General features: G+C 40.5%; 1 protein-coding gene across 1 annotated transcript; it reads left to right on the top strand.

Annotated features, from left to right (window-relative positions):
* The first annotated feature begins 8,401 nt into the window (after positions 1 to 8,401).
* On the top strand, positions 8,402 to 12,453 carry LOC308109268 (CD48 antigen-like). Its single transcript, XM_080462729.1, has 6 exons — positions 8,402 to 8,649; positions 9,293 to 9,595; positions 10,135 to 10,440; positions 10,530 to 10,649; positions 11,705 to 11,739; positions 12,025 to 12,453. The coding sequence occupies exons 1-6, from the start codon at positions 8,610 to 8,612 to the stop codon at positions 12,139 to 12,141; spliced, it is 921 nt and encodes a 306-aa protein (XP_080318855.1). The 5' UTR covers positions 8,402 to 8,609; the 3' UTR covers positions 12,142 to 12,453.
* The last annotated feature ends 1,061 nt before the right edge of the window (positions 12,454 to 13,514 follow it).

The raw sequence follows: 13,514 nt of genomic DNA, 5'->3' as shown, positions 1-13,514 counted from the left end.
TGAACTCTTCTCTTCAATGTGTGGCTGAAAACCCTGTAGAGAATAAAACAGTGTCAGTTGATGTGAGGACGTCCTGTCAACTGAACCATAGAGTCAACACCAGCAGCTCCACAGTGTCCAGACATCGTGAGTGACCTCTGACCCTGACCTGGAACAATAACTCATATTTCAAAGACTGTTTGGTGAGTTGTGGTGTTTATGTGTGATTTTAACAGATTGGATCATCCTCATCCCAATCGTGTGTGTTGTCTTACTCTCTGTTTATATCATCTGGAGGTTTTGTCACCAGAAGAAGTCGACAGTGGGACAGACAGGCAGGTTCCTTTTCTGTTTTTACTTCATCACAAAGCATCACAAAGTGTGTGTGTGTGTGTGTGTGTGTGTGTGTGTGTGTGTGTGTGTGTGTGTGTGTGTGTGTGTGTGTGTGTGTGTGTGTGTGTGTGTGTGTGTGTGTGTGTGTGTGTGTGTGTGTGTGTGTGTGTGTGTGTGCGTGTGTGTGTGACCTTATTTTAAGATGACATTTCATTCAGTATGTGGTGTTTATTATCTATTCTTGTGTTCATGTAGTTAGTTGCATTGGTCAGCAGGGGGCAATAAAACTGTGTGGGGTTAATAACTCTCAGCCAACTGGGAGAAGAAGCACAAGTTTTTCAGTTGAAAACTTTGTGTTCTCGGTGATACTGTAAGTTGTATATTTTCCCCTGTCCTGGCTGAGATTAATAAAAATAAACACATTTTCAGACGCGTCGATGTTTTCTTAGTGGTGTGACACCTGCAGCATCTTTCAGCCTGTTAAGAAAAGAAAAAGCTTTTTGAACATTGAAGTTTGTCTGCTTCTGTCTCCGCAGAGGTAGAGTACACGAAGAACAACATCTTTACTCAGGTGAGTACTTCCTGTAACTCCCTCAGGTGAATGTGTAACTGGTGATTAACCTGTAAGTACAGTGAGTACCACCGTCAGCTGCTGCGTATCTGTTTACTCTTATAAAGTCAAAGCAACACGTCTACTAAACACACACACACACACACACACACACACACACACACACACACACACACACACACACACACACACACACACACACACACACACACACACACACACACACACACACACACACAAAACTGTTGTTACTCTTAACAGTTTTACAGAAGCAAATTAAAATGTCAGCAAGTGTAAGCTTTTGTAATTTTTCTTTATTTAACTCCTCCTCAGGGAGAGATCTCACAAGAACTTACTGCCACTCATTTGGGACAAGCAGGTTTTATATTTTAATCTCAGGAGCAGTTGACCACAACACAGGTGACACCATCCATTCCAATGTAGTCCTCACCTGAACTCAGTGTGTGTTATTTTTTAGCTGCGCCATGATGAGATGAACGTGGGTGGAGCTTTGCCAACTTTACATCTGGCTCTGGGTGACGTTTTTCTTAATGTAACACATGAGCATATTTCCTTCTTTTGCTCCAATCACAGTCCAGCAGCCTTTTATTTCCTTTTTCTTTGACTGTGTAGCACCCGAAAGAAAAAGTACTTCCTCTCGTGGCGCCATGTGCCAGAGCAGAGTTGCCTAATTGTGGAAGGGTCAAATGGAGAGGACAACTTGACTGGGATTAGCTGAACCCCCCCAATGACACTATATAGGGTTTGATTTCTGATTGGCTCGTTGAAGCACACTCCGCAAAAATTGAAATAAGCAAGGGAGAGGGGGGCGTCATTCCCAGGTATGGGGACGCATATTACAGTTGGAAAACCTTTTGAAAGTGAATTTTTCATAATATGACCCCTTTAAATAAGCTGAAACAGGAAAGTAAATGGGATTTCTAACGTTTGAATAACAGAACAACTAAATACTCCTTTCCTTCATCTTTGTGTATACTCACAAAATCTTTCCATATAATACACCTTTCTACAAAGCAGTAGTTGTTTAAATAGAAACTTTTCCGGTGAGGTCGTCTTTATGATTTCTCACACTTAGTCATGTCTTCCTCTGGGACAGACTGGACCCTTCTTGTGCAGGTCTGTTTTGGCCCACAGGCCATATGTTTGACACTCCTCAAAGACAGTAATTACACCTGATATGTGATCTAAACATGGTTATTAATAAGAGCGACATAATCCATCACATCAAACCAATAATCATCTTGCAGAATAAATAAGACTGGGGGCCATGTTTGTGCCACTGGTTGTCATGTTTTCCCCAGAGCAGAGGGCAACTTGGATCATTGTGAGGAACAAAATAACTTTGTAGTGTCTGGCTGAGACAAACTGTGATGAATTATCTCATGATGCAGAATTAGAGCATTGACGTCCAGCCAAGAGTTTAGGGAAGAAAGCTTCTGTAACTACAAATTAGTTAATTTTTTTCAGTAGTTTGTTGTGTTTGTTTTTGCTGTGTCGAAGCAGATATTATCATTTATTATTTCCTATCAAACACACACTCAAAGCTTCATTATTACAAAATACAAGCATGTTTGTCTGCAGTATTCTGAGGCGATTGACTCTCTGGCTGCTCCAATTGATCTGCCATGCTGCCCTCTGCAGGCCATGCAGTCAGTGTAGAGATCTGCCCCAACAGGGCAGAAGAAGAAAAGGCCTCCTGCTTGCGTACATGCAGGCTGAAACATTTAAATCAAATATTGAATGTATTTATTGTTTATGGGACATTAGTTCAAATCTTTTGAACTATGTGGGTGTTTTGAGGGATAAAGAACGTTTTTACATCCTGTAACTAAATATAATGTTAAAAACACTTCACCACTTGTGTTAATTCGTTTCTCTAAACAATGTAAATCTAATATTTTTGGAAGGTTTTATAATCCCATGTGCCGGTTTACACGACAACGGTCCTCAGAACCACTCAAAGTGTAACTCTGAAAACACATTTTTTGGTGTGTTTTCGCTTCAGGAAAGTTTTGCATTACACGGCAACGTATTGCAAATAATGTCCGTTTACACAGAAACAGCAGAAATGCTGAAAACGGTGTAGTTATCATGCTGTTCATAACATTCATCACTTAAGTAGATGTATAGGTACACTGTCTTTTGAAAGTACTTTGTGAAACAACTCAAGTTCTTTACTCAAGTAGAAGCATAAAAGTACAAAACTACTTAAGTATGAAATTAAAAGTAATATCAAGAAGAAGAAAAAAACGCCAATCAGCACAAAACCAGCTTAAGAGAGTGGCCTATAGTGCACGACCCCAACTTCCAACAAACCAACGCTTTTCTAAATGCCATAATGACTATAATGTTATATTTTGGAAGCCATTAGCTCGTGGTACTTGGGCATGCAGAGCTTGCAGCACATTTGAAATGTGTTGTTTTTGGATCCAAATTATACCCATTAACATCCGGGGGTTCCCATCTCAAATTGTTGTGCAATACTGATAAAAGTTTTGCCAATATGCAGTTGGCCTATAACATGACAATATTTCATGGATGCAAGCCAAGACAATTAGTCTATAGCTTTCATGACAACACACACACACATCCATTTAACCATTTTTGATTATCTGATATCCTTTAGTATCCGTAAAGAATTGATATAATATGCTACATTGGTAATCTATTCGTAATATGTATGCATATTGTTTTATAGTAAGGAGTGGCAAAATCATGCATTACGATGCAGACAACAACAATTGGTGACAATCTAGAGAATTCGCAAGAGCAATCGACTGAATAAATGTCAGGCATAGAATATCGGCACACAATCAGTGCAGTTGTATATGAGTCAGCAATATGACTGATCCTGTGACATTACAAACAATTACAAAATTGAACACAAAAACAGAGCAGATTTGCCAGACCATGTAAACAGGCCATCAATAAGAGTGAAAAAAGCACCACAGCAGAGGCTTTTAGACAGACAGCTCACAACAAGCCAAACATCACTACAGCTGGTGCTCTCTCTCTGTCTCGCTCTCTTTCTCTCTCTCTGGCCCCGTTTACACAACAGCGAAAACGAGTATAACCATAAAACCTTTGTTGAGTTTAGGGGTCCATTCACACAACACCGGTTTATACATGCCAGCCTCCGGGGTGGCATATCTCCCAGTCTGCATTCTAATCTTGTAGTCCATATTGGTAGTTATATAGTCGACATTGGTGGTTTTATAGTCCATATTGGTAGTTATATAGGTGAGACTCATGTCTAACAGCATTCAGTTCATCGTCTGTCTATAGGAATGTCGGGTACCATCCACTGTGTTAACGTTTATTGCATATTGTTCTCTGCACACATGTATGTGTGGTTAAAAATAAAAAACAAGCAACAGTGCCATCTCCTGGCCTGGCATGCTAACTACATTGCTTTTTGTGTCTGTTTTTACTATATCACTTGAAAGGTTTTAGTGTAAACAGCCCAGCCCCCCCCCCTCCCCCCTCTCTCTCTCTCTCTCTTGATTGAAAAATTAGCCTTTAGCAGCTAACGTTGGCTTCACCTCAACAGCTGCTGCGTCTTTATGTAGAGTCTCTGTTCTGGTTGTGAGCGGGTCCACTGTGCTGCAGCAGAATCTTCATCTCTGAGTGACACCTTTATGGATGTAAACTCAAAGTGTGCCATGAGCTTTTTTAAGTAGGACTTCTCTACTTTACGTCATCCTTCTGTTGGGCACATGGCTAATTAGCATACATGCACGGGATTGGCTGGATCATTTGTTCAGGGGCGGTGGATCTGCTTACCAACCAATAGGGTGTCGGAATGTTAATGCCTCTCATCCAATCATGGCGCAATTTATTCTTCTTTTCTTTTTTTCTTTTTTTTTTTCCAAACAAGCCGAAATGAAACAAGACAGCTAGTATAAATAAAAAGTAGGCAGAAAAATAAATACTCCAGTAAAGTATAGATACCTAAAACGTCTAATCAAGACTCCCCAGTTGGGCACTTCACTTGTTTTTACGTTGATGGTTTGATTTAATGTTGTCTCTTATGCTTTTATTTCTTGTAAAGTGACCTTGGGTGAGTTGAAAAATATATTAAATGTATTATTATTATTATAAATAATTCAACTTAAGTAAGGTAATGGCGCTTTTGTACTTCGTTACTTGATTCCTGCTGGATCCTGGTGAACATGACCCTCTGTGTGTGTGTGTGTGTGTGTGTGTGTGTGTGTGTGTGTGTGTGTGTGTGTGTGTGTGTGTGTGTGTGTGTGTGTGTGTGTGTGTGTGTGTGTGTGTGTGTGTGTGTGTGTGTCCATTCTTATTTTTAGATGATGTTTCATTCAGTATGTGGTGTTTGTTATCTATTCTTGTGTTCATGTAGTTAGATGCATTGGTCAGCAGGGGTCAATAAAACTGTGTGGGGTTAATAACTCTCAGCCAACTGGGAGAAGACATTTCGTTAGTTGAAAACTTTGTGTTCTCTGTGATACTGTTGAGAGAGACTGTAGATCAAATGTAGGCTTTGCAGAGTCTGAGGTCTGTGTATGGACTTGATAATTGTGTGGTGATTTTTTTATATATTCTATTATTAAATGGGGGCTCAGGATATTCTCCTACTAATCTCCGCTACTAATTATGATCATTAGTGGAGGATGATTAAATTATCTGATCTCAGTGTGGCATGCACATAGTTAGATAAGCGCATAGTCACTCAGGGTGGTCTGAATAGTAATTTATTTGCCGTTAAAACAGCACATTTCTTTGGAAAGTAAATATCCAGTGCAGCTTATTAACATATGCAGACACACAATATGTTTTACTAACCATTCTGAAACCTCCTGCCGCAGCAGCAGAGTCGGACTTCTTCTGGAGCTTCTCTTTATGGGTTAGATTCTGGATCATATTGGTATGGTTTCGCTGGGTTTCTCCATGACATAACAACAGATAGAATGTAAACAATACCGCATGGCATAAGGAGAGGAAGCACATCCTCCTATTCCCAAGATGGGCATGTGAGGCGGAGCCAGTCCAACTCCCTGAAACCCAGCAGATTCTGAATGCAGCTCGAATGATCGAATATTCAACTCGCTGAAAATCAAGAACAAGCTGGATTTGGGGAAAAGAACTTTGAATACAATTTTTTGGACTAATAGGAACCATGTGAAAGTGTTGAAAAGTTGTGTGATATGACTCCTTTAAAGGAGACATATCATGCTTTTAAATCCTTCCTTTTTACATATAAATCATGCAGTTGTGGTCTATACAACGCGAAACTGCAATGCTTGGGTCTGAATTCCTCATTATTATAGCTCCACAGGCCCCTTTTCAACCCCTTTTCTGATGCGCTTCTGAGAGCAACTCGTTTTGGGGCTGTCTCTTCAAATGCAAATGAGACACTTCATACCCCGCCTCCTCTCCAGGTTGCAGAGGTGACACTCACCCTGTTCAACGTCACCCTGTTCGGCCATCTTTGTAGTTTGATAGAACAGATACAATTATCTAGCGGCGCAGAAACTTTATATTCACACATTATTTACAAAATGTCAACAACGGAATATTTGTCCATCCAGCCATACATGTTGGAGCCAGAGTCGGACCCGGCGGAGCGAGATGAAAATGACGATGATGCACCTACAGAACAACGTCTTCATATGGATGTAACGCAATGGTGTGTTACTACATTTACACTAACTTCTCCATCCATGCCCACTACTACAATACTGCCTGTATTACAACGACTATTTAACACAGAAGTTACATTATAATCTAAAACGAGCACACAGCGCTAACATATGAAGACGGTGCAACTGCTAATGCTAACAAAACAATGACAGGGACGTCTTATCATCACACTTTTTAGCGTTATAAACAGCTTACCGAAGTGCTCTGTTCGTCGTCTCCATAGATAGAAGGAACTGACCGCTCAATCAGACCAAGTCTTTCGGCAAATCCTTCTTTATACTGGCGGAGGTTGCTGAAGCAGTCGTCCTTAAAGTGCTTCGCGCACACACAAATGACCTTACTCACAGATGTGGGTACATTTCTGTGAAAAATAAAACTCAACCAGGCACTTCGAAAAGGTTCTGATGCTGGGAGACGGTGTAACGAAGCTTGTGGGTTACTACATCCAACAACCGAACATTTCGACTTATCCTCTCGTAACTTCGGTTGGACTACAAAATCGCAGCGAGAAACAAAAATGGCGGATTGCTCGAAATGTCGATGTCCTAATTTGGCAGTTCCGCTGAGAATACTGTGACGTCATTGTTCAAAAAACGTAATAGAGAATAGAAAAATCGAAACCGATCGCAAAATATGACCAAAACAGAATATAAAGATATCAACGGAGCACCTGAAGAGACTACTTTGAACTTTTCTGTACTTCTAAACACTCTAAATATACAACAAAATGCATTTAAGGGCTAAAAAAAGTGGATTTAGCATGATATGTCCCCTTTAAACCAATTTTGTGTGTTTCTGAACAGGAAACCTTAGATGACACGCAGTGTGGAACAACTTGTCCGAGCGAGGAACAACTTGTCCGAGCGAGGAACAACTTGTCTGAGCGAGGAACATGGCACTTAGCTCTTGGGACCCTGGAGCATACACCAGAGCTAGGATAGCACTGAGGAAGGGTATCAATACTGCCGAACAACAACACGGGAGGTGTATTGAAGCCACTTTTAACAACTCTACAAACCTCACATGCTATGCTACATGCATACAAAGCAACAACAACATATCCCTCAGCTGATGCCATCCAAGCTGAGGATTGAAACCTATTTTATGGTCACTTTGACAGGGAAAACACATACCCGGTGCTGATGACACCACAGTGCTCAGACTCATTAACAACAACAATGAGAAGCAATACTAGACCAAAGTGCAACATCTATTGTCATGTTGTGTGGGTAACAATCTCATACTGAACATCAAGAAGACCAAGAAGATTATTGTGACTCCCCCAAGAAGAGACACAACAATCATCCTCCACTCTCTATTGGCAATGAGGTTTCACCTGCTGACCTCAGGCACCATTTTGCACCATTAATGCACGTTTTTTGTTGTTGTTTTTGTTTGTTTATAACATACTATGTTGGTTATGTTGCTCCAACACAATTTCGTTGTATCTGTTTGACAATGACAATAAAACTATTTATTGATAGCATGTCTGAATTAATATTCAACTCTTCATCAGTCAGTGTGATTTTCTCTTTTTTGTTAATCACAAACTCCCAAAATAACATTGAAAACAAAACACAACAAACAAGGAAATAAAGTGAGTGTAAAAGTGACTGATGGGCTGCAGGCTGCATGAGAACAATGTTCTGAGGTGAGCTCTGATAGAAACCTGCTTGTTTGGGGGGAAGCTGTGGGCTGAAGATGCTTCTGACGACTCATTTCTATCAGCACTGTGGTGAAGCGTGAGGCCAGAGAAATGCCACTCCTCTGCTTCGAAAGGGAACAGGAAGAGTCATTTTCTATCTGGCAGTGGTAAAAACCATGATGTGGTTTACACAGAGGACAGTGCATCTGTCACCAGCAGGGATAGATGGATAGATAGCTATTTTATTGACTTTGGTCTGGTCTTTGTGTCACTCATTTCTCTTTTTTCTCCTCCTACCCTCATTTTCTGCTCTGCACCTGAATCTTACTCATCTACTTCCTGATCTAACATCAGCCCCACCCTGGTTTTACTTTGTAGACCCTCAGTTCTAGCTCAATGATGGATCCCCATGGATCGATCTCCTTCATCTGTTTAGGTGAGTTTTTTGTTTGTTGTTCGACACAAATCTGTCAGCTTCCCTCCTTTGAGAGGGCAAAGTGGAAGTTAAAGGAGAGTTTCTGTTGGCCACTATTAAACAAGAGCAAAGGACAGAAATGCAGAGGGTCGCCTTGTACTGTCCTGGGGGAAGTAGTGACAATTACCACTCAAATCAGAGAGTTACATTTCTAAATTCTTTCCCCGAACTGTAAGAAGGAGATATCTCTATTTTTATATTTTTTACAGAGGCTTCAGTCAGATTTATCAGTTCATTTAAACATGGAGTAGCAATTGTTTAATAAGTCTTAAAATGACATAAGTATAAATATATTCAGATATATTTCTTGTGAAAAATATGTATTTTATTTATTTATTTACCGGTAGTCATGTCCATATTATTCTTTCCAGATTGCTGTCAGGACCAGGTTATTAGCAGATTTTTACTTAAATCTATTAATTATCTTTAATAATAATAAAAAAAAACATACATCTTTGAAACAGAATAGATCAATATCAAATGTGGAAATGCAAAGATTTATCAAATGTAAAAACAAAAATCTAACAAACCTAGATTTAAATTTTTTTTTATTCAGTTTAATTAGCTTGTATATTGGTTTCACTCATTTGCTTTTCATATGCAGTGATCATCTCATCTGCTGCTGATCCCCTGAAGACCCTGACAGCCTCTGTAGGAGGAAACATCACTTTGCCCGACGCGGTGGAGGAGGAAGGATTTCTGTTATATGAAAGAAAGATTTTTGCTGAGGTGCAGGAGAAGAAAATGCTGGAGATATATGGAGAACAGTACAAGAAGAGACTTCACTGGAACCAGAACACAGGATATTTTACTCTCACTGGGCTGCAGAAGAATGATTCTGGGATATATACAGTTGACTCTAAGGAAGGAAGAACTGTTAATGTACAGTATAAACTGATGGTGTACGGTACGTTTGATCTGAGTGTCCAGTCTGGTGATGTGTGTCTCTCTGGGTTTGTCCTGTGAGGGACTCTTGACCTGTCCTGGGTGGAACCTGCCTTCACACACAGCACTGATCAACTTTAACACCAGGAGACCCTCAACTGGGCTGATTGGTGGAGATGGTCCATCATTGCAATAATCATTCTGCTGCCATATCAGCACATTAGTTTTCTGCTTGAAGTCACTTCAGAAAACAGAATGAGTATTTTTATTGTAGCAGGAGCAACTAAATTAATGGTGGAGTTTTCATCAGGCGCCATGTTAAAGTATTTAACTTATTAGAGTAGAAAGTAGTGTATAAATACCAAAAAGCAAAGAGAACAGAATGAGAAGTATCTACATTATATCAATCTCTCTGTGAAAAAACATCCAGACATAAAACAACATCTCCATTCAGCAAGTATTACTGCAGTCTTCTCATTGTACACTATCATTATTAATTCTGTATCATTATTCAGACTGTATCCTGACTGGGATGTGATTCTCTGTGTCGTTGCTCTGCAGACTCTGTACCGACTCCTCAAGTGAGCGTATTGAACAGAAGCTCTGAGAGCTGCTCTCTGAGCTGCTCTGTGGACTCAGCTCAGGAGGACGTCACGCTCCTGTGGACCAAAGACCTGAAGATCCAGAAGAAGAGCCTCTCTGCTGCCTCTCTGTCTCTGACTTTATTCTACCAGCAGGACCTGAACTCTTCTCTTCAATGTGTGGCTGAAAACCCTGTAGAGAATAAAACAGTGTCAGTTGATGTGAGGACGTTCTGTCAACTGAACCATAGAGTCAACACCAGCAGCTCCACAGTGTCCAGACATCGTGAGTGACCTCTGACCCTGACCTGGAACAATAACTCATATTTCAAAGACTGTTTGGTGAGTTGTGGTGTTTATGTGTGATTTTAACAGATGTGATCATCATCATCATCATCATCATCATCATCATCGTGTGTGGTGTCGTCTTGTTACTCTCTGTTTATACCATCTGGAGGTTTTGTCACCAGAAGAAGTCGACAGTGAGACAGACAGGCAGGTTCCTTTTCTGTTTTTTCTTCATCACAAAGCAAACTGACAGATCTTTATTAACGTTAAATCTTTGAATGTGATAATTGACTCCAGTGGTGAATAAAATGAGTAAATGAATAAAGAAAGAGATGAGAGTGCAGCCACACACTGATGGACACACCTCCAGGCAGGTCACATCACACTCCTAAGTTCAAGTTCAGTGTGTAAAACCACCAAACAATGAAACAGTTGCTCAGGTTTCTAGATTCCACAAAGTGTCTGATTCTGGTTTTCTTTGACGTGCAAATCTGATATTAATGCATCAGATTATAATGGACTACAGGTTGGATACCGTTTGTTCAATGTATGTATAACAATGCTGAGCAGCTCTCTGTCTTCTCCATCCTCCATCGTTTTTACTGCCACTCATTTGGGACAAGCAGGTTTTATATTTTAATCTCAGGAGCAGTTGACCACAACACAGGTGACACCATCCATTCCAATGTAGTCCTCACCTGAACTCAGTGTGTGTTATTTTTTAGCTGCACCATGATGAGATGAACGTGGGTGGAGCTTTGCCAACTTTACATCTGGCTCTGGGTGACGTTTTTCTTAATGTAACACATGAGCATATTTCCTTCTTTTGCTCCAATCACAGTCCAGCAGCCTTTTATTTCCTTTTTCTTTGACTGTGTAGCACCCGAAAGAAAATGTGTGTGTGTGTGTGTGTGACCTTATTTTAAGATGACATTTCATTCAGTATGTGGTGTTTATTATCTATTCTTGTGTTCATGTAGTTAGTTGCATTGGTCAGCAGGGGGCAATAAAACTGTGTGGGGTTAATAACTCTCAGCCAACTGGGAGAAGAAGCACAAGTTTTTCAGTTGAAAACTTTGTGTTCTCGGTGATACTGTAAGTTGTATATTTTCCCCTGTCCTGGCTGAGATTAATAAAAATAAACACATTTTCAGACCACGTCGATGTTTTCTTAGTGGTGTGACACCTGCAGCATCTTTCAGCCTGTTAAGAAAAAAAAAAGCTTATTGAACATTGAAGTTTGTCTGCTTCTGTCTCTGCAGAGGTAGAGTACACGAAGAACAACATCTTTACTCAGGTGAGTACTTCCTGTAACTCCCTCGCTGCTGCGTATCTTTTTACTCTTATAAAGTCAAAGCAACACTTCTACTGAACACACACACACACACACACACACACACACACACACACACACACACACACACACACACACACACACACACACACACACACACACACACACACACACACACACACACACACACACAAAACTGTTGTTATTCTTAAGTTTTACAGAAGCAAATTAAAATGTCAGCAAATGCAAGCTTTTGTAATTTGCATTTATTTAACTCCTCCTCCTCAGGGAGAGATCTCACAAGAACTCTCAGAGTCTGGAAACTCCATCCTGACCACCGTCTATCTACGAGCCGGCGTTCATTACACACTTTATGGAACGTGTGTGACATTAACCTGCAGCTGAAGACAGAGAACCACACAGAGTTCAGTGCACTGATCCCTGCAGGAGGACATGAGTCATATTCAAAGATGGTGGAGCACAGCAGGACGGTGGCTTCCCTCCCTCTCAGTGTCAGTGACTGTGTGTTTATAGTTTATTGTTCTTTTTAGACACTTTTTAAAGCCTCTGCTGAGTCAGCTGCAAAGCAATTTCGTTCTTGTATGGACCAATGGTGTATATTTTTGAATAACAATAAAGATATCTATCTATCTATCTATCTATCTATCTATCCATCCAAACTTTACACAACTACAGCCAATAAAACATTAAACAAGTTTTATGAATTCATGAGTCCAGTTGTTTTACGCGGCCACATTGAGCTTTCTTCCAACATGTCCGCCAACACCTTGAAAACATCTTTACCCCTCCTCTCCTTCATCCTGTACCACATCACCTATAGTCATCAAGAAAGAAGCCCTTCATCAGCAAACGGAACCAATCAAAACATCTTCAGTTTGCTAAAGTACATATTGACAAACCTGAACAGCTTCGGAAATCGGTCTGTTGCAAATAGTCTGAGCCTAAAGCTCAGTATCAGTCACTCTTTTAACTTAGCAAGTAGATTTTTGTGCAGCAGGAGAGGACATCTGACAGTTCATACAGATATATTGAAACGCAGGACAGTCAAAGACAGTATAGGGACACAGACATAGACGGGAAATCACAGGCTCACTGACAGGTTAAACAGTGAATGAATGAATGAATGAATGAATAAATAGATGAATGAATAAATAAATAAAAGGAACCACTTACATACCACTATGAAAACTTGTTGATAAAGAAGGAACAATAAATAGATAATAATCAGGTTGAAATTCATTACATAGCAAGACCCAAGAGTAAAGTACTTTCAAGCTGCTCCTGTAGCGGCTCGTATTACGTTTTGAGGCTTTAAATCTCCACCCAGATGTCAGAAGCTGGAACTCTCTGGCCAGGGGATGGGAGTCATCGCCAGAGGTGGAGCTGGCCAGTCGCTGTAGCTGCCTGTTGTACAGCGACTATAAGCTCAGCTGTGACTCTCCAATCAGCCGACGAGCCCATTTTATTAACTATAAAACAGATTCAATTATAGCTCGATAAAAAGTGTCATCAGGGTTTTGTCCACATTGAAAAGGGACAACTTTCGCAGACAAGACAGACGCTGGTGTCCCTTCGTGTTCACTGCCTCACACCTTTCTTGAAAGTTTCACTTCGACTCAGTGATTATCCCCACATACAAGCATTTCACTTGGATTGTACCTGTTCTGTGGTGGTGCAGCTCTGGATGACAACAAAGCCAAGTCGAGGTCAGCCGGCTCCTTGAGGAGCTCTCTGGCAGTTTTAACCACTCTGGAAAG

This window comes from Lipophrys pholis (assembly GCF_963383615.2).
Source record: "Lipophrys pholis genome assembly, chromosome: 5".
Classification (NCBI taxonomy): domain Eukaryota; kingdom Metazoa; phylum Chordata; class Actinopteri; order Blenniiformes; family Blenniidae; genus Lipophrys; species Lipophrys pholis.
This window is presented reverse-complemented; position numbering and strand designations above follow the sequence as displayed.

Excerpts from the sequence above, each read along its gene's own strand:
- LOC308109268 (XM_080462729.1), top strand. The coding sequence starts at position 8,610 with ATGATGGATCCCCATGGATCGATCTCCTTCATCTGTTTAG. Across the intron at positions 8,650-9,292 it reads GATCTCCTTCATCTGTTTAG|TGATCATCTCATCTGCTGCT; the intron begins GTGAGTTTTTTG and ends TTTCATATGCAG. Across the intron at positions 11,740-12,024 it reads AGAACAACATCTTTACTCAG|GGAGAGATCTCACAAGAACT; the intron begins GTGAGTACTTCC and ends CCTCCTCCTCAG.